The following is a 20,301-nucleotide window of genomic DNA, read 5'->3' as shown; positions in this document are numbered from 1 at the left end:
TAAGTAGGCAAAATTATTTGTTGAAAACAGCACCTAAATTGCCATAACCAAAACATTAGAGCTGGAGATCAATAATAGGTAAAATTCTAACCCATTTAAAGAATCTTAAAGATCACTTGATTTAAACAGATTTAGGGCGTAAAAAGTGGTAAAGCTGACTAAAAAATTCCCAAAGTTTTCCCTGAATTGGGAAAAAAAATTTCCCTGAGTTTTCTAAAAAAGACCTTTTTCCAGGTTCTATCTGAACCCTGTCATGTACTAACTTTGAACACAATGCCAAAAAACATTTTTAACAAATGTGTGGCTTTGAAAAAAGCCGTTTGTTGTGGTGGTTGATTTAAGCACGTTCTCCTCTGATTCTTCTTGCAAGTTGAATATCTTTTGGCATGATAGTAACACGCTTAGCATGAATTGCACACAGATTCGTGTCTTCGAAAAGACCTACCAAATAAGCTTCAGCAGCCTCTTGAAGAGCACCAATTGCAGCACTTTGGAATCGTAGGTCTGTTTTAAAATCCTGGGCGATTTCTCTCACTAAACGTTGAAAGGGAAGTTTTCGAATCAACAATTCTGTGGATTTCTGGTATCGACGGATTTCTCTCAGGGCAACAGTTCCAGGTCTGTATCGATGTGGTTTTTTCACTCCACCAGTACTTGGTGCGCTTTTTCTTGCTGCTTTAGTAGCCAATTGCTTTCGTGGTGCTTTGCCACCAGTGGATTTTCTAGCAGTTTGTTTCGTACGAGCCATATCTTCTTACACAAATAACAACTTTTAGTAACTTTCGTTCAAATTTTTTTTGACTCGTAACGAACTACGAAAACATTTATCTTCTCAAAACAAAAAAATATATTGGCGGATGAAAGTACTTGTTCATTGGTTTAAATAAAAAACTCTACAAATTGATTGGCTAAGACATTTTTAAAGCTGATTGGCTAGATTTATTGCATTTCGATCCTATAAAATTTTTTTTCTGCGAAGCGTCGGCGATTTCCACTACGTAGGAGGGTGACCTCTAAAAAATGGCACCGCAACAGTGGTTAATTTTCAATTAATTTTATTTTTAGTTTTTTTGATAGACTAGTCCGGGGAACCTATAGCTATATCTTAGCTATAGCAAAATACTTATCTAGTAAAAAGATTTTCAGTCTACCACGGCTTTCTCTCTTCTTCTGTGGAGATCTAAGTGTTTCGGAACAAAAATGAAACAACAAGGTTGCTCGATTTTCAATGGTAGCCCACGATTCTGTCTCAAGTATTACATAGTTGATATTGTTGTTATTGATTAAGATATTTTTTGCCATAACAGAACAAAAGTAGATAGAATTAAGGCTTTGTGCATACTTTAAAACGCTTTGCATATTCAAACGACCTACTAAGTGATCCATTATTTATTCTCTATATTTTCATAATGTCTGGTTTTAACCATCATGGGCCATCGACAAACAGTTTTCGTCTCTGTTAACGTCAAATTTGCCGCTAGACTTGGATCCTCTCCCCCCTGCCCCTTAACAGCAAGCCCATTTCCCTTACGTTAGTTTTCGTCTCTGTTAACTGCAAATTTGCTGTTAAATAGAATTTTGCCCCTTGCCCCTCTTTGTCGACGGCCCCTAACAACATTTCTGTTAGGGCTTTATCCCTCAGGAAAACTTTTAAATATGCTGTTACAGTATAAATAAACTACATCCCTTTTAATAAGGCATCAATTAATTACATCCTACTTAAGCAGAAAAATGCTTATTTAAACTGTTAAAGCAAAATATTCCAAAATTCAGACTAAGGCTGAAATTTGTATCTTCTTTTAGTGCTAAGAAGCATGGATGTGTTACCAACTACAATTATTTTAGTCCAATAAAAAAATTGATGAATGGAACAAATGTTTTTAAGGGATTGTCTCTACGATTGTTTCAAAAATAATCGTTTCAATTTGCATGTTTTATTTAAAACGATCTCTACACGATTTTGAAACGAATCTAAAAAAACTGTTTTAAATTCATTTTTGTTTGTTATAAAATAGTGTCAAATTGCTTTGTTGTATAGAAAATCGTTTCTTAATTGTTTCCAAATAGTTTTGCATTCGTTTCCCAATAGTTCAAAAAATAAAAATTGATTTGTTTCAACACTTCCTTAAATTTGTTTCAGTTCAAATTGCTTTTAAATTGTTTCTAACATAACACATGTTTATCACACCTTGCTGATTTCTAACGAAATTAACTATCAAATTATGTAAATGTCTGCATTTTTGTCATAAAAAACAAACAAATCTTGTTCGCAGAAAGTAAAAAGTTCACCATAGATCATTCAAAAATCATGGAAACAGCATCATATACGAATTGAAACAATCATGATTGTTTCAATTCGTATAAATTATGAAACGATGGTGGAGACGGTCCCTAAGCGGAAATTTCTGCGCTTTAAGAAAAAATTTCTTTCTTGGTTTCAAGGTGGTGGCAAGTCTTTGGGATGTTAAAATTTTTGACAAAAGCCTAAGGAGGTTAAAATAATTTCATCATCATCATCATTCTCGGCTTAATGCTAGCATGGGTTGGACGGGGTATATTAATGACCCTCTTCCAATCTGATCTAGACTGTGTTACATCTAAACTCAACTTCTTCTGTATCAAGTCTGTCCTTATAACCACCCGCCAAGTCTTTCTCAGTCTGCCTCTGGGCTTTGCCCCAGGAACTATCAAGTCTCTACACTTTCTTACCCAATTATCCTCCTCCATTCTTTCCAAGTGCCCCAGCCAATTCAATCTTCTTATCTGGATAACATCTTTAATTCTACGGATACTTTGCCTGCTTCTTAGCTTATCAGAACTCTTTCTGTCTCTCAGACTGGAGTTACACATCCACCTAACCATTCTCTTATCATGTCTTTCTAAACGGGTCAAGATCTTCCTGCTTCACTGCCCATGTCTCACTGCTGTATAACATAACACTTCTTACACAGGCCTCATGCAACCTACCTTTTACCTCAATTGACAAGACTCTGCTAGTCAACAAAGTGAACTTTTTCCAAGCAGAACCTATCCTGCAACACTTCTTCCAATACCTCCTTCACTACCCAACATATCACCTAAGTAGCAGAAGTTCTCAACTATCTCTAACGATCCACTGTTGTATATCATTAAAGCTGGAAATACTTCATTCTCACCTTTGCAACGCTTGCATACAAACTGAATGTCAGCTTTTAACCTTCCACCAATACTACTGCACTTCTTATGTACCCAATGCTTGCAAGTAATAACTTAATTCTACGGATACTTTGCCTGCTTCTATAAAGTCATTATATTTCCCTATATCTACAAAGGCAAAATAGAAATTCTTTTTCTTTCCTAAATACTTTTCCTGAAGTTAGTGCTATGCCCTAGAACAAAATCAAATTGCATCTTATCTATATCAATTCTTTCTCTAAGTAACTTGTCAATCACTCTTTCAATAACTTTCATTACTTGATCAACCGACTTCAAACCTCTATAGTTACCTATTTCTAATGAATCACCCTTGCCCTTGAAACATTTCACTATCACACTCGACTGCCACTCACTCGGAATAACACCATCCTTTATAATCTGATTAGCAAGACTTGTAATATAAGCTCAATCTCTGCAACAATACCTGATACTTCTGCAGCCTTGCCAATTTCTGCAAGAAAAACATTAAATTAATAGTTCCAATGTTAAAAGATGAAATAAGTGTCTAAACCTGGTAACTCAAACTTAAGTTCAACACAACTACCATTAAACACAACGGCAACACAACAGTGTAATATCTTTAACAATGTACAACAGTAACTGAAAACCTCATCCAACACTATTGTTATTAGTCTTACAGTCTAGATACAAACAGTAGGTTAACATACACCACATATTTTGTTACTCCTATTAAAATACAAACGACGATGCAACCAGGGAATAAAAGCCATATATTAGTATCTAAAAATAACACAGCATAGTTAATAAATAATAATAATAATAATAATAATAATAATAATAATAATAATAATAATAATAATAATAATAATAATAATAATAATAATAATAATAATAATAATAATAATAATAATAATAATAATAATAATAATAATAATAATAAATATTTAAAGTGGCTAGCATAGAAAATCACAAAAACATATTGTTAGTGGATTGCTTACTGGGTGGCCACTGAAACAAAAAATGATAAACCCTAGACTGCCTCAGCTCAATCAAACATAGAAAAAATCTATAAAAATTGATCTCCATAAGAATTTGTCAAACACATTAGAGATGGAAGTCTTAAGAGAAAGCAGACTTCCATCTAAATCAATAGAAATAGGTCTGGCACAGTTTTTTTAAGATATTAACCAATTTAGCACACCCAAAAACATGACTAAACACTTAATGTATGTGTTTTTGCTGCACATGTGCCAAAATCTTCCTTAAAAGCCTGCTATGAGGTAGACAGTATAATGTAAAATAGATTGACATTGACCAACCCTTATGTAAGATAAGATTTTGATCCTCTGTGTATGTCTTGCTGTAGTAACGTTGCTGTATTTTTTGCAGAATTAATATAAAAAGATACACAAGCAGCGAATGTATTAATGGACAAGAAAGCACAAAGAGTTATTTTTGAGGCAAAATCTAAGGCTAGACCAGGTACAAAATTTTTATATATTTATTTTCAATTTTAAACATTTAAACTTTTTGATACCTTTATATTTTGTTTTTTCACTTAAGGGAATACTAAACTTAGGAAATTATCTATGCCATTGATAAGATATGATAAGAGGCTTTATGAAAATAAATCGTCTTCTTTTGTTCTTCTCTTGTTGCATACATCAGGACATAAAATAATAGTCAATTACAAATTAACGAATAGCCGCAACTGCAAAATGTTTGGCTTAATTTTTCAAGCAATGATCTTTATGATCAGCAAACATAAAGATGTGACTAACTGTTCACATGTTGGAAAATATTATGAATTATTAGATAGTCCAGACTAATTTTATTTGTTAACATTAAAATAAATCATTTCTGGAACTACTAGCTAGAAACGTTTATTAAAATTATACTTATGGCGTTCGCTGATTGCACATCCAAGATATTTTATCCATATCCATATCAATAATTTGTATGCCAAAAAGATCCATGGATGTTTTTGACATACACATTATTGCACACCAAAACAAAATATTGCATGTGTGAGCATGTGCGCATGCGATTATACATTCTTCCTAGTAAGGCGTAAAAAGAAAAAAAAACAGCAATATATTTTTGCTTATGTCAGCACTTTTTTGTGATGTCATGGAAAGCTTAAAATTAATTTAAAATATCACTATATGCTTAAAATTCAATACTTTAGTTCTAGGGCAAATTTTATCATTCTGTTTAAAGTTTCTGACAGCTAAATAAAGTTTTTTTAAAAAACGCTAAAAATTGCCTATTGGGTAAAATACAAAAAAAATTGAAAATTATTATTATTAAAAAAAAAATCTGATTAATTATTATTATTATTATTATTATTATTATTATTATTATTATTATTATTATTATTATTATTATTATTATTATTATTATTATTATTATTATTATTATTATTATTCCGAATATTTATACAGGATATAGCCACTTCAGTGTTTGAAACACTGTTATCAATGTGGGTCCTGCTTCGGAATGTATACATTAAGTATACACCGGCATTACCTACCCAATTTCCCTCACATGGCATGGGTTGACCCGTAGCTGTAGTAAAGACACTTGCTAAACATGCCCGCGCTGTGGACCGAACCACGGACCTTGTGATTGCGAAGCGAACTCCATAACCACAAGGCCAGGTACTGAGGTAAGGTGTCCAATTTGAATTTTAGGGATTTGCTTTGAGGCATTCGTTTGCAGCTAAGAGAGAAAGTTATTTTACTAACCTCAAAGAAAGCTAAGTTAGCTAGGGTAGTTCCAAAGATAATCCTAACATAAGTTATTATATTTTCCTGATTATAAGGATTTCATAGAGATTGTTAGGGGTAGTTTCAAGTAATAGCAAATAACTAAGGCTCTGAGAGGTATATGTATTTAGCGTGCAGTTGACTGACTAATCAGTAAGTATTATAAATATGCAGTTATTAAGAAAAATAGTATGGAGTAATTTATGGAGCAGCCTTAATTTATTCTTCTTCCTTTTCTTTGCTTTCAGAGAAGTAAGGGTGAGCATTGACTAGGTTCTTAGAGCTGTTTTTGGTTTGTTGTTGATTTAATTACATGTGGTTTTGTGTAGGATAGGGGAATAAATTTCTGTTGTTTTGTTATTACTTGTCTCCCTATTAAGAAAAGAAAGTGAATGCAGTTTATGAGCTATTTACTTGTTGCTATATCTTTTCTTTTGATTGCTTGTCTCCTTTTCTAGCCTGAGCAATCTGGATGTTGTTAGCAGTTTGTCTTGGGAGTTTTGAATGTATTTCATCTTGAAATAGCTTTGCGCCATGGGGTGTGTTTAGGTGTCTGTCTGTAGTCATCAAGGGTGGGTGTAATCGTCCCCTTGAATTGTTTTGAGTGTCAGGATATAATATTGGAGTGATCTGAATGTTTCTTTTTTGTGCAAATTTTTTCCTTCTTTTACTGTCAAGCCAGACAATTTCACAAGAAGCATACATCCACACATTGCAGATTTGTTAGTCATGTGATTCATTGCACTTGCAATTCTATGTTTTTATGTTTTTTTATGTCTGCTTGAGTCTTTCTATCGAAATAACAGAGAAGTGTTAAGTTTTTCTTATGTTAGTTTAACTCTTATTGTTAATTTTTTACATCATTTTTGTTTTATGGCACTGTCATCTGACTTTGGTCCAATTACCATGTTGGGGATGCATACTGTTAATGTTTCTTTATCTACATTTTTAAAATGTTTTGAATTTAAATATCTCCATGCGATTTTTTATTACAGATGCACATAGATTTTCATGAATATTTTCTAGGTTGACCTACAAGTCATTATTTCTAAGCTGTTCTAACTGGATTTGAATATCAGTTATTTTTTCTAAAAAAAGTTTTTTTGTAGCTCTGACATGTTGACAAAGGAATATGTAACGTGACAACTGCTTTTTTAAAAGCTGTGCAATGTTGAGGTAGGTCTGTGTTGCAAGAAGACAACCCTCCTAATTAACCTGTGATTTAAACTGACAATGACTTTTGCAAATTTCATAAAAACGCAAAATACAAAAAAAATCTTGGTCAACTTGGTTTTTGCTTTGAAGGAGTAACAACAGTTTCTAAACTGTATTTTTATTTCAGCTAAAGTTGCAGTTTATAAAATCTTTTATTTTTATGTATGTTTATAAAATAATATATTAAGCAGAATCATTGATGCTATTTGCGTTTCAATTTACAACATATTGAATACAATGTTTACCACTCGTATTAAACGCTCAACCTGGTCTTGAATGCTGTTACTTTACACAGTTACTTGTGGCTTAATCCAAAGTTTCAACACTGGGTTCCCTGCCTATCTCTTATAATAATACGGAGAGTGTGTATGTGTGTCTTGTGTCCGTAACAGGCAAAGTGGATGTGTTTATTTTCCTTTGATGTAGCCGAAATTTCCTTTGAAGTCTCCGAAAAAGTTATATCCATCTTGCTAACAGGTTTACTTTGTTTACATCACGTGATCAAAATGGATCAACTTGATTTGCTGAAATAAATTTAACGGCTTTCTTTACAAAAATGGTGTCCCTTGACACCGAAAAAAAAACAAAAAAAAGAACAGTCCCTTTGTCCTGAAAGAAGTGAAAAGAGCATATTTAAAAAGCATATTTATAAATAAAAAAGTTCAAGTGAAGAAGTAGAAATGTTAAGTTAGAAGTGAGAAGCGGAACTAGAAGTAAAGAAAGTTAGAAGTAGAAAATAAAGGTTAGAGTTTGAAGTCGATTTGAAATCACAGATAGTAAGAACTTTGTTATTTTTAGACGTTTGTTTTTTATGTCGCTGGAGGAAGCAGGCTCCCATTTTTCAGCAAAAGCCACCCTCCCAAAAGCCTTAAATTTTTAAAGTAGGCACATTTGTTGACATTTTGTTGCATAATTAATGTGTGCCCTGGCGTGTAACTAATGTATTTGTCCTATAATTCAAAGTGCTACATAAAGCTGTTAGCTGACTAACAAACGGAAAACTTTGGTTTGCTGAACTCACTGTAATGTTTTTATTCTTTACTTTTTACTTTATACTTTACTATTGTTTCTCTTTATATGTGTTTTACTGAGCATAAATAGCTAGCTTTAGTTTCAGCTAAATGTTCACAATTTAAGTATATTTAACTGAGGGTGTCTTAGCTACTGTTAGCTAGCTAATGTTAGCCTCTAGATCCTACTCTTCCCATCCCCCATCATGGCTAGTTCTAACCTATGACTTATGTTTTTATTCCTCTTTTTTAATTATAATTATTTTCACATTTCCTGTAAACTTAACAAGGGGACCCAAGCAATATGACTAGTGGAATAATTTTTTTCAGAATTTAAAGCGTGTGTGTTAAGTCATTTTTTATTGTTTTGTTTCTGACATCCTGGTAAACTTTTGTCAGCCTACATCTAAATTGCCAGGTTATTTTTACAGGGGGTTGTAGACATTATTGGCAATTTATGTGGGTTTGTGACTTTATTTTGATTTATGAGAGGATGGTATGGTTGTTTGTGTTTTTGTATATGTTGCAAACTGCTGTTTTTTAAAATTTTGTCTAAACTTTTGTGGGAAAAAGACCACATGCAATATATATACTGAAAGAACAAATTCACGTTTTTGTTAAGAATTTTAAAATTGTAGGAATAACTGTGTTTGGTGATACTGAAAAAATACTAATTGTTCTGACTAAAACTTTTTTGTTCTTTATATTGTATCATGAAATGCCTGCTTTTTCTATAATATGATGTGTTTCATAACCTTTATGTGGAAGATTTATGGCCAATGGCAATATAGGACATGCTAAAAATGAACTGATTTTAGTTGATTTGGATATGCTCCTCAGAAACCAATCTGTTTTCCTTTTTGTGTAAACTTTTGTGAGGACGGACCGTATGTATTCCAAAAATAATATCTTTGTTCATTCAAAATAAAATCCTTATTCTTTTTTGACATTTACGTTTAAAATGGTTGGTAAAGGTCACTACAGATCATCATACTAAGAAAAAATTTTGTGTTCTTAACCAGTTATATAATTTTTACATTTTGTGTATATTTTTGGGGAACAGGATAATGTGTATCCGAATAAATGATTTTCCAGATATAAATTTGATGTTTTTGACCCTAACTTTTGATTATAATATTAGGGGTTTTCAACGTAATCAAATGTAATCACTTTATAAGATGTAAATATTTGAGATGTGTCATTTTTGACTTTATTATTATTGTTGGTGTTGTACGTGATTCTATACATTATTTTGATCAGCGTTTCAAACTCTACACATTGGAAGCAACGTCTAAACAAATTTCAGGAAAAAAATATTGTGTATTGACGGGTCCTGGCAGACGTCATCAAAGTGACGATTCTCTTTTCCAATGTACCCTGCCTAATTGGACTTTACAGTCAAAATTTTAAAATTTTAAAACACTTATATCTCCTTTTGTGTTTGCGAACACTTATTTTTATCAGCGTTTCAATCTGTACCCATTACAGGCAACAGATAAACTACATTTCACGAATTTATTTGTATGCACTGCTGACGTTAGCAAAATCTACAAAACAACCTAATCTTCTGCCTGAGTGGATTCTTCCACGGGCCTTATCGACTAGTTTAACAATATTCATGTAATGTCATTAAATAAGTTTAATGTTATACGTGTTAAAGAAAACCCAATGCAACACAAATTTTGCAGCGCATTACTTGCTTTTTTGTGTATTTGGCATGTTAATCAAAGCGCTGTGGCGAGCAAACAGAAATTATAACAGATGACGAAAAGATTAAATTACAGACGTTTTACAAAGAAAAGTTTGATACTCTCTCTCTCAATAGAGTATCTTCTTTTAATAGATAAGGATATAAACGTTTCACTAGAAAGTCGAGGTGAATTCTATCCATTCTGATATAATACTTAAGCAGTCCGTTTTAATAATTCTTGGAATAGATTTCTGTAAACCCCAAGTTCCGACCTTTTTTGGAGCCAGGGTTTTACCGAGATGCTCCGTTTTTCCCGTTTTCTCCTTGCAACTTCTTCTTCATCAAGCAAAAGCAAGGCAACTCAAAGAGCTTGTTTTCTTCTTAAGGCTATTTTTATTTAAATAAGATATTATAAATTGTTGCTTATTAAATGAAAAATATGATTATATATGACACATTTTTGTGTTACATTTTGATGAAAAAAGTTACCAGTAGCTTTACGGAATTCAGATAAATTAAATCAAAAGTAAAAAATGCTGCTTGAAAATCACTTTGATCGCTAAAGGATTCTATTAAAAAAATATGCTGTATATATAAGAAGGTCACCAGACTTCAAGAGGTGGCAATAAAATGCCAAACATAATATTTGACACGGCTAAAGCTTTGCAAATTCAATTTTATGCTCTTTTGTGTTCTGCTTTATTGGTCATCGAAAAAGAGCTTTAACTAATTTATCAATTTTTGTCAAAGCATTTTTTGATACATATAGGTGAATATTTATCATAGCACATCCGTATTTCATTCTCAACAGAGAATGGTTCACCCCGATCAGACCTCTGATCATGACGGGCGAGTATAATGCATGTAAGTCATATTGAAGAACTACTTTTTCCGCACGTAGTGTAGTGGGATCGTCTGCGTCTCCCAGTTCTGGGGACCGCGGATCGAATCCCGCTCACTGCTTGGCAGTATGTTAGTGATGAACAAAGTAGTTCTTCTTCAATATACATTTTTTGATAAGTTTAAAATATTTTACAAACTTTTGAGAGACCATGCAGTGACAATGTAGCAGTTTTTAATTCATAATTCTTTTTTTCTTAGAACTAAAAGGAGAGGAAGGTTGGCAAAGACTTCGTTATGCTGAAAATTTTGATGTATCATTGAGTTCTGTGAATGATAATGTTCCTAGAGTAAACTGTAAAGAAATTTCCCATCAAGAATTTATTGACCGTTATGAAAAACCAAGAATACCTGTCGTTTTAACTGGTGCGACGGATCACTGGTTAGCCAATCAGAAATGGACGTTACCTGTAAGTTTTGTATATTTGTTGCATTAATACAATAAGTGTTATTAAGTTTATCGTATTACCATGCTGCTTCTTTTGTGAATAAATGACTTACAGCGTAAGCACTGAATAATGCACATAATGTATGTTTTTGTTACAAGTACTTTGTAACCTATTATTATACTTTGAATTTAAACATAGGTGTGTTTCAAAAGTTGCAAAATCCATGCTAAACGTCAATTTTATGTTCTTTTTTTTTGAATCCGACCAAAGTACATTTTTATCAATGGCTACCCCTTTGATCTTTTTACAGCCTTCAAATAATAAGATTGAATAAAAAATAATCATTTTGCTGCAGTGTCATAACAGTCTCCTATCTCCCTGCTTGTTATAAAAATGACGACTCAAAGTGATAGAATGCACAAATATGAGTAAGGTAGCCTTTACGTGAACCCAAAATAAGATTTCAAACTACAATAAAATCTTGTTGTGTTTTCATAGAGTTTTTCATATTTTGCAAACTGCGCGAGCACTGTAAATTTGTACGCATGCGCAATAGTTACATTGCAGGTAAATCGATTTTATGTAAAGGCAACCTGAATGTATTTGTAGTTCTGTAATTTAACATGTGACAGTTCAAATTATAGCGTCTAGCAAAGAAATATCGAAACCAGAAATTTAAAGTAGGGGAAGATAACGAAGGATTCTCTGTTAAGATGAAGATGAAGTATTATATTGAGTATTTGAAAACCCAGCAAGACGATAGTCCCTTGTATGTGTTTGATGGATCATATGGAGAGGTATGAAACTTCTTTTCTTTTACTGTTGTACAGGACTAAAGGCAAAAAGGAAATGTTTAGCCACCCCTTCAATGTTTAAAAATGCTGTTACCATAAAAAATAACATTTCTTTGCCCTTTTTTAAAGCAACTCGTTGCATGGGTTTGTCAGCAATCTATAGTTGCTGATTTTAAAAATATTCCCTTTCAGCAAACCTGCTCCCATAAAAAGAATAAAAAATATACTTCTTAGTGCCTTGTTAATTACATTAAGCTGAAAATTTCTGGTTGTCTATAATCTCTTCTTTGCCAAGTTCGCGCAATTATGATGTACCCAACGCTTCCAAGTCTGGAAAAAAATGCTACCAGACCATTTTACTGCACGAGGCTACTTTCCAGCTTCACTAACCTTGGATTTTGGAATTCTAGCATAAACAGATTTGGGGTTCATAGCATTTGAAAAGTTAGAAAGCATCATATTCTTGACTAAGTGGTTAGGGATGGTCAAGGAAGTTTAATTTTGATGACAACATGTGAAGTTTCATTAATGCAGAAAAGATATTATCATTTGACACTTGCTGGTCAGGGGGGTAGAGTATCAATTTCGTGCTACTTGGCCATGGGAAGTCAGAAAATTTTATTTGGATAACAGTTATGAACCCTAAATTCATGAAAAGTAAACTTGAACGTAGGAAAGTTCTTAAATTTACATTATACCCCTGTATTACTTGTTAGAAGTGAATAGATATATTTTATATGTGTCTCATCCAATTTTAATTTAAGTTGTTTTTTACGTAGCACCCAAAAAAACGCAAGTTACTGGAAGATTATGATCCACCATCATTCTTTGCAGATGATTTATTTCGATACGCTGGTGAAAAAAGGAGACCGCCTCATCGGTACGTCATAAACAGAAGAAAGCATATTCCATTTTGTTGTTTGCATCAAATATTGTCTCGTTATGACTGTTTTAAAGATTTAACCTGTTCGTTGTTATGTATAAGCAGAATATAGAATGAGGGAAAGGTGAAAAGTTTGGTTGATTTCCCACTGTACTAGATCACTGTACAAGATCGATGGGCACCTGTCTGTGGGCGTAAACCCGTGTGATTTGCGTTTAAGACCTTTATTGACTGTATAAGGCCATATTACAACCTTTGGATGCTTGTACACGTAATTAGCGGTATTCTAAGGGCATGGCGCAAGGCAAAAGACTTGAGACGACATAGTCCATTGAGACTGGAAGGACTAGACTGATTTACGTGTAGGCCTTTATTTGGCCGTAAAAGGCCTAATACTGCCTTTGAAGGCCTGTGCTCGTAGTTACGAATGGCTTTAGCTTAGCAAGTTTTTTGCCAACACTTAGTATAACTAGCCATGTTATTTATTTATAGATGGGTAGTGATAGGTCCTGCTCGTTCTGGTACCGGAATACATATCGACCCACTTGGTACGAGCGCCTGGAACGCACTGATATCTGGACACAAACGTTGGGTGATGTTGCCGACGGAAACTCCAAAGCATATGATTCAAGTTCCGAAAGGAGAAGGACAGCATCAGTCTGGTGAAGGGATACAGTGGTTTGCCAAAGTGGCCCCGAAAGTTAAAAGCCCGTCCTGGCCGAAAGAATACAAACCGGTAGGGTTTACTTGACCCCCTTGTCCATATGCAGGGCTTTGAGGAGTTCAAAATAAATCAGGGAATATCAGGGAACCTTTCATGGGTCGGGCAAAATAAGGGAGGGTTGCTTATCTTAGAACTTTTTACGAAAATGTCAAGTCTATTTCAATGTAATTAGGTGTGAATGTGTAACGGTGCCTCATTTTTTTTGGTATAAAACTAACAGTATGTACAATGCAATCTCAGTCAATACCCGTTTTTTTTGTATATTTAAAATGGTTGCAAACAGCTATATTTAAGACCACCTTTTTATAGTAATTTTGTTGTGCTAAGGATGCATGAAATAGCGATGCAGAAAGTATATAAGACGAGTATTCCTGTTGACGATTGATTAATTAACTGTATTTCTTTATTTAAAATGGTTGGACGCAGCTTGTTGATTTCTACCAGCGAAGGCGGAATCTTTAAAATCTCCTGAGGAGATAGATAGAGCGATAGAGATAGCGCAACTAGACGCCCGAAACTTATCCAGGCTAAATATTTTTTCTGAGAACGAGGCTAAAATGAGTTTTAAGCCAATAAGAATCCTAACAGTGCAACAGATTGTTTTATTATCCAATAAACAATACTTTCTTTTAAAGTTTATATATAATATATAATATATATTATATATATATATTATATATATATATATAAGTCTATCGAAAGTTAAAGATCGTGCAGTGTAGCATAATGAAGAGCGTCTTATAATGCGCCATCTTTGATGTTACGTCATTTCTTTCTGTAAAGTTTTTCAAGCACGTGGACTAAGATTTTCATTAGACGATTTACTATCAGCGTCTTAAAAAGCATATCGGATAGGGTTTTTGTTTCCATTGTAAATGCCTTGTTTCGGCATAGATTGGCTATCGGATAGCTATCACTCCATGCCGATCGTGAAAGTGACATAACATGTATCGGATAGCTTTTAAGACGATATTTTTTTAAATGGAAACAGGTGAATAAACGTTTCGGCGTGCTTGAACTTATTAAAAGTAATGACAACTTGTTCAGTTTTGTTTTTTTGATCAAAATGGGTCGAGTAAAGTTGATTTGAGTGAGCAAATTGTTATGCTTCAAGATGTTTGGATTTCAACATGTAATATGAAAGACACGAACGCAAAAGTGAAATTAATTTGAAGATGTTGGTGGCTGATTCAAATAAAAAAAGAAAAAAGAACGAAATCTGCCAAGATACTTGGTAAGACCTGGTAGAAGTAATATCTGCTTCACAAAGATATCAAACAGGAAAATCTTCTAATCATCGGGACTCTCCCACTGATTTATTTTACATCCGGTACTCGAACACATGTTTTTTTGACAGTGGTATCCATGGTGAAGATCATTAAAGAAACTCGCCATCATAGTGCGCATACTAATAGAAGACGTCTAATGGAAACATCACCGTATTAAAACGAATTAATAGAAACTGTTTCCATTAAACAAAAATATCGTATTGATTTTTAAGACGCGACGCTTCGCTAAATCGTCTAATGGAAACTAAGCCTAAAGCTATATTCAGCAGAACTAATTAATTATTCATGAATTTTATTTTTTTAGTTGTATTTTAATATTACAGGTTAGTTACAATAATAATTGAGAATACTCAATGATTTGTTTACCATATAATTCTCCGTTTTCAAGATCAACTTCAAATTTTAAAATCTTTTAGGCTAATGGCGGAAATCTTCAAGCCTCTGGGCTTCTTGTTTCAGATTACTATGCTAAAGGATGCACAACAACTATTGTCTGATCAACCACAGAATGCTTTGTTGCTGATGATTTTTTTTTAGTAAATTATCTTTGATTAGGAGTTTTATCAGAGTATTTGAAAACGTAGAAATCCAAACGTAACTTGCAGTTTCTTTTTTTTATGTTTGCAGCCATTCTAGTTACTGTAAATCTCATTCGCTTGGTGCAAGGATTCGATTCAATACATTTTCATATTTTTGTTACAGTTAGAAATACTTCAAAAGCCTGGTGAAACTGTCTTTGTTCCTGGTGGTTGGTGGCACGTGGTGTTAAATTTAGATACGACAATTGCTGTAACACAGAACTTTTCTTCTCCAACTAACTTTCCTATAGTCTGGCATAAAACAGTCAGGTAATGTTTTAGAATTATTATTCTTTTAAATGTAATTGTGTCATTGAAACAAGTCCCCACAGAGTGCGGCATGGATATTCTGGCAAGACAGATTCTATCAGCATAAGACATGCGGTTAAGAGTCCTGGGACGAGTTTAAAAGGTAGATTTATTCGAAACATCGCCTAATTATCCCCAAGAAATTTCTTGGAACATTTTATTATCCTCTGTAATGATATTATTTAAACAAGTTTACCAATTGAATTCTCCGTATCAGGACTTTTTCTTAACAAAACAAAATGACTTATCGATTTTGTGAAACTTTCTCCGTTTTGTTTTTTTATAGAGGTCGTCCAAAGTTATCGCAAAAATGGCTTAAAGCATTACGGGTAGGTGCCGCAAACTTTGCCCTGTAAATTAAGTCTTTCTTAGCTACTTCCCTGTGTTCATAAGTAAAAAGCAGGATTGCTAGTTAGGCCCAACGAACAAAAAGCTTTAGGACGTGTTAGTTTTCTCGTCGTACAATTCATGGTCTTAGTTTTTATAAATAAGTAAATAATTTTTGTACCCATTAATTTTATTATCTCGACAACAAGGTAAAACTAAGAAATGAAGTTTTCTAATTAAAGATAAATCAGAAGTGAAGAAATATGAAACGGCTTAATAAAGTTTAGATTGCCCCTTTTTCTCTTTGTCCTTAACATCGGATTCTAAAAATTAATATTTGTGTGTCGTCAATCCATGCAGTTGAAGATTTGTACGCTATTTAAGACGTATTGATAACTAACCACTTTAAAGTACCTTTTCTCTAGAAATGGTTGACGGTACAAGATATTTGTACCCTAAAAGATTTTTGATTTGCGAGTCACCCTAAGCTTTTTAGAAAGATGTTTTGTGTCATCGTTTCAACTTATAGTCAGAGGTCATTAGTAAAAATGTAATAGGAGACTTTTATTTCCCAATTAGCGGCTCCTGTGGTTTACCAACTTGACTACCATGTTGTTTGATGGCTTCACATGACTAAAGGTCATTAACTTGCGCTTCGGTGTTTAGATTCGTCGTCCAGAAATAGCAGCCATAGCAGACTCGGTCGATTTTAATCGCTCCAGCGGTATCGCATCCGATTCAAGTTCAAGTTCGTCCAGTAGTAGTAGTTCCTCGTCATCATCGGAATCCGATTCCGAGTCGGAAGAATCGGTGCCAGACTCAACTAGTGTTACGGAAGACGAAGAGGAACGTTGCAACGAGCATGACAAGCGATCAAAAAGGTTAGTAAAGTTGGTTTTATTCAAAAACTGTATTTTTCCAGTGGAATATGGACGATGTTAAAAATCAACACGATGGTTTCAAATCTTGGTGTAAATGTCGAAGTCTGGGTAAGAATTTAAATTAGCAAAATCGGTGATGTTTATTTGCTTTTTTTGTTTAGGCGAAGGATTAACGAAGATGTGTGATGGGTTATATCCGTGACAAAAGAAACGATTAAAATGCTTCCTGCATTTCGACTAAGAACAGAGTATGAACGTTTGGTTTGATGACGTCAGACAATACTAATACTGATAAAGATTAAAAAGGATAAACTGTTGCGAATGAACAGTAACATTAAAACACGTTTACTTGCGCTATTGTAGTTTTTACGAAGATTCAATAAACAAACCTAATGATTTCAACCTTTCTCACGTTGTAAATGGAGACTTATAATCGCACATTTATCCTTTCTCTAATAAGAATGGTGAACCATCTTTATATACCTGCCATCCGGATAAGCTATCTACGTCCTCGTTATTACGGTGCGTAGCATAGTGGCTTCGCTTGTGTCTCCACGTTCTGGGACTAGGATTCGAATTCCGCTAGCTGCCAGGCGGTATGTTGCTGATACACCGAGTAACTTCAATTTGATTTTCTCACGTTCCTCGCACATTGGAAATTGACTATTGACCCTTTAGTTCAACCTCCACACCAGGACTCTTCGTCTCTCTTATATCATATACAGCGTCTTGATATCAGAATATGAGGTAAGCCCTGCGTCGAGGTTGCCTTTATTTGCTAATGAGGCTACATGACATTCACGTGGCATTCACATTCACGTATTTCCGAAATAGTATGCATGACTATAGTGTCACTTTTATAAATTTATTGTTTATTTTTCAGGTTATCACTAGCAAACAGGCAAAAATATGCTTCATTTTCAAATTACAAAAAATCTTTATCAACGTGGCTTTAATAAAACTTCCAAATTCATTCGAAAAGTTCAGCTACATTTTAACAACATTTTTTAACAAAAATACAGATTGTTTATAAAGTGTTTGAATAACACTTGCGGCATAAAGAAAATCCATAAAATTCGGACCTGCTATAGTTTCCAATTGTTTTGTGAAATGAAGAAAGTATCTACAATTAAATCCATAATAAAATGTCTGTTCCGCCTGTAAGTGCAGTTTTGCAGACTTGATTCATTCGTGCTCCGTCGGCGTTCACCTCCGCATTAGTTAAGAGCCGCATGGCTGGATTTCTTGTGTAAGACCTGGTTACCAACAACGAAGGGGCCAGGCAAAAGAGATTTATGTCTACGTAGTTCTTTTAACTAAGTCAAGAGTCGGTGAATTAGCTAGGATGGTCAGGTTGGCTATGAATAGGCTTGCTCGTGGATTAAAACGATCAGGGCTATTCAATAATTCTGAGACTAAAAGTTTTCAACCAAGACAGAAAATCTACCAGACGTTTTGTCCTACGAAATGTGGCGGAAATTTTGTTTGACGAGTCTTCAAAAATTATTTCGAGGACTCCCATCGCACGCTACAAAATGGATTTTATAGGTTGATTTTGGAAACTCTATTTTTCAGGCGTGCGATTAATCACACGCCTCTCCTGAAAAAGACTGATATTTAAAGGGTGAGTAAGACTAACGAAGCTTAAAAAAGTAATATTTTCAAAATTGCCGACGCTTCACTCTCTCGCATCGGCAAATTATTGCTGAGGAATTGCTGCTGCAAACGGCTATGTTGTCGGCAATTTATTGCCGACGGGTTTTTGGGCTAATTTCGAGGGCTGAAAGAGTTAAACAAAAAAATCTTCGAAAGCATTCGTATTTTTGTGATGTCATTAAGCAATCGCCTTCACAAAATATTATGTCGCATCGTTTAATGTTGGCGCTTTTCTGCGGGATTTCGGAAGTCCGACAGTTCCGTCTGTGATTTATTGACATTCCAACCCTTGGAAAAGTGATAACATAAAAATATGATTGAATGCTTGTGATGACAGCGGATTTTCTGACAGTCGAGATAAGATCACATCACGACAATGATGGATTGGTTGACAACTGGTTTTCAATCTCATCAAATTCTATTTTTCGCCTTAAATATCCACGTTTTACTCATTTCCCACTGCAATCTCCGCAATCCCGGTCTCGGGGCATTTTTTCTTTTTAATTAGCGCGGACTGGCGGCTTCGTAATAAATGCTTTAGGGGCCAAGAGACCCTGGGGACGAGAATGCTATTCGATTATTGAAAATGTGTAAAAGTAGCGTTTTCTAAATAATTGTGAAATTTGACAATTTCGTTCCCAGAGAGTACGGCAACATGTTAACTTCGACGGCTTTCATATCCTGGTAAGACCGGTTCTATCAGCATAAGACATGCAGATAGGAGTCCAGAGGCGAGGTTAAAAGGTAGATCCATTTAAAACATCGTCTAATTATCGTCAAGAAACTTCTTTTTCTGGAAAGATTTTGCAAATCTCTCTCTTAAAATATGTTTTTAATATAAAAGAAACTGTGAGTACTTCAACAACTATTTTAGTTTTCGTCAGGTTCTATACCCTCTATTTCCCGTTTTCTAAATAATCGGATAATTTCTCCCAATTGCTACATTTCGATGTTTTTTTTGATGCGACGTTGACACAAGGAGGTTTAAAACCTCCTTGGTTCACACAATCGCAGAGTTAAATGTTGAAGTTAGATTATACATCTTTGTTATAAGCAACTCTTCTTATGAAAAGTAATTGAGTTGCTTAGTAGAAAGTCGCAGAGTTTTGCAGATTAACATATAAAACTTCCACATGGCTCTGCTTCGCTTTCGGATATGTGGCTGCTCTCGTGAAAGAAGTAGTCATATCTTTTTTGGTTTAAAATTATAAGGAAGATAAATTTTTGTATGTGAGTATGTGTGAGTATATGAGCTATTATCTTTGAGACAAATAACTTGTTTTTTATCTTCAATATTACCTTATACTAAAAATGCTTAGCAATTTTTTACATTTTAGTGCAGTTGTTTATAAATCAGTTGCTTATAAAAAACGTGTGAATGCCAACCTCGTTCCCAGTGCCTATTGCCCCCATATAGCCTCTTTTCTTATAGCGGGGCGTCGATATTCGCATCGCCGTACTGAAATCAGAAGAAAATAAAATCCCCTGGGGACGAAGTTGTGTAACTGCAATATAATAATGGAATGGTTCCATTTTAAATACACGCTTTGAAGAGAACCAGTAAAATCATACCCGAGGCTGGCTATTCTTATTTTGTTCTTAATAGTAAGAACACAACTTGAGAAACCAACCTCGTATTTTTCTTACTATGAAATATTTCCTCAAATATGAGGTACATGTTGTACTCGTCCATTCTAAAAAATATGAGAAATATTTTTCCACTGGGTGGGTG

The 20,301-nt window shown here is 34.0% G+C and overlaps 2 protein-coding genes across 3 annotated transcripts; one reads left to right on the top strand and one right to left on the bottom strand.

Moving 5' to 3' along the window:
* Positions 1 to 209: 209 nt before the first annotated feature.
* Positions 210 to 822, bottom strand: LOC130628858 (histone H3.3). The gene has a single exon (XM_057441885.1). The coding sequence runs from the start codon at positions 746 to 748 to the stop codon at positions 338 to 340; it is 411 nt and encodes a 136-aa protein (XP_057297868.1). The 5' UTR covers positions 749 to 822; the 3' UTR covers positions 210 to 337.
* Positions 823 to 4,525: 3,703 nt separating this feature from the next.
* On the top strand, positions 4,526 to 17,315 carry LOC130628866 (bifunctional arginine demethylase and lysyl-hydroxylase PSR-like). 2 transcript variants are annotated; one of them, XM_057441897.1, is made up of 9 exons: positions 4,526 to 4,638; positions 10,941 to 11,149; positions 11,773 to 11,925; positions 12,702 to 12,802; positions 13,298 to 13,541; positions 15,521 to 15,666; positions 15,992 to 16,034; positions 16,699 to 16,913; positions 17,075 to 17,315. In XM_057441897.1, the coding sequence occupies exons 1-9, from the start codon at positions 4,584 to 4,586 to the stop codon at positions 17,097 to 17,099; spliced, it is 1,191 nt and encodes a 396-aa protein (XP_057297880.1). In that variant the 5' UTR covers positions 4,526 to 4,583; the 3' UTR covers positions 17,100 to 17,315. The 2 variants fall into 2 exon arrangements, with proteins under 2 accessions (XP_057297880.1, XP_057297879.1); XM_057441896.1 differs by lacking the exon at positions 17,075 to 17,315 and having other exon boundaries at positions 16,699 to 17,068.
* The last annotated feature ends 2,986 nt before the right edge of the window (positions 17,316 to 20,301 follow it).

Source organism: Hydractinia symbiolongicarpus, chromosome 15, assembly GCF_029227915.1.
Source record: "Hydractinia symbiolongicarpus strain clone_291-10 chromosome 15, HSymV2.1, whole genome shotgun sequence".
In the NCBI taxonomy this organism is placed as follows: domain Eukaryota; kingdom Metazoa; phylum Cnidaria; class Hydrozoa; order Anthoathecata; family Hydractiniidae; genus Hydractinia; species Hydractinia symbiolongicarpus.
This window is presented reverse-complemented; position numbering and strand designations above follow the sequence as displayed.

Excerpts from the sequence above, each read along its gene's own strand:
- LOC130628858 (XM_057441885.1), bottom strand. The coding sequence starts at position 748 with ATGGCTCGTACGAAACAAACTGCTAGAAAATCCACTGGTGGCAAAGCA.
- LOC130628866 (XM_057441896.1), top strand. The coding sequence starts at position 4,584 with ATGGACAAGAAAGCACAAAGAGTTATTTTTGAGGCAAAATCTAAGGCT. Across the intron at positions 4,639-10,940 it reads AAAATCTAAGGCTAGACCAG|AACTAAAAGGAGAGGAAGGT; the intron begins GTACAAAATTTT and ends TTTTTTTCTTAG. Across the intron at positions 16,035-16,698 it reads AATGGCTTAAAGCATTACGG|ATTCGTCGTCCAGAAATAGC; the intron begins GTAGGTGCCGCA and ends TTCGGTGTTTAG.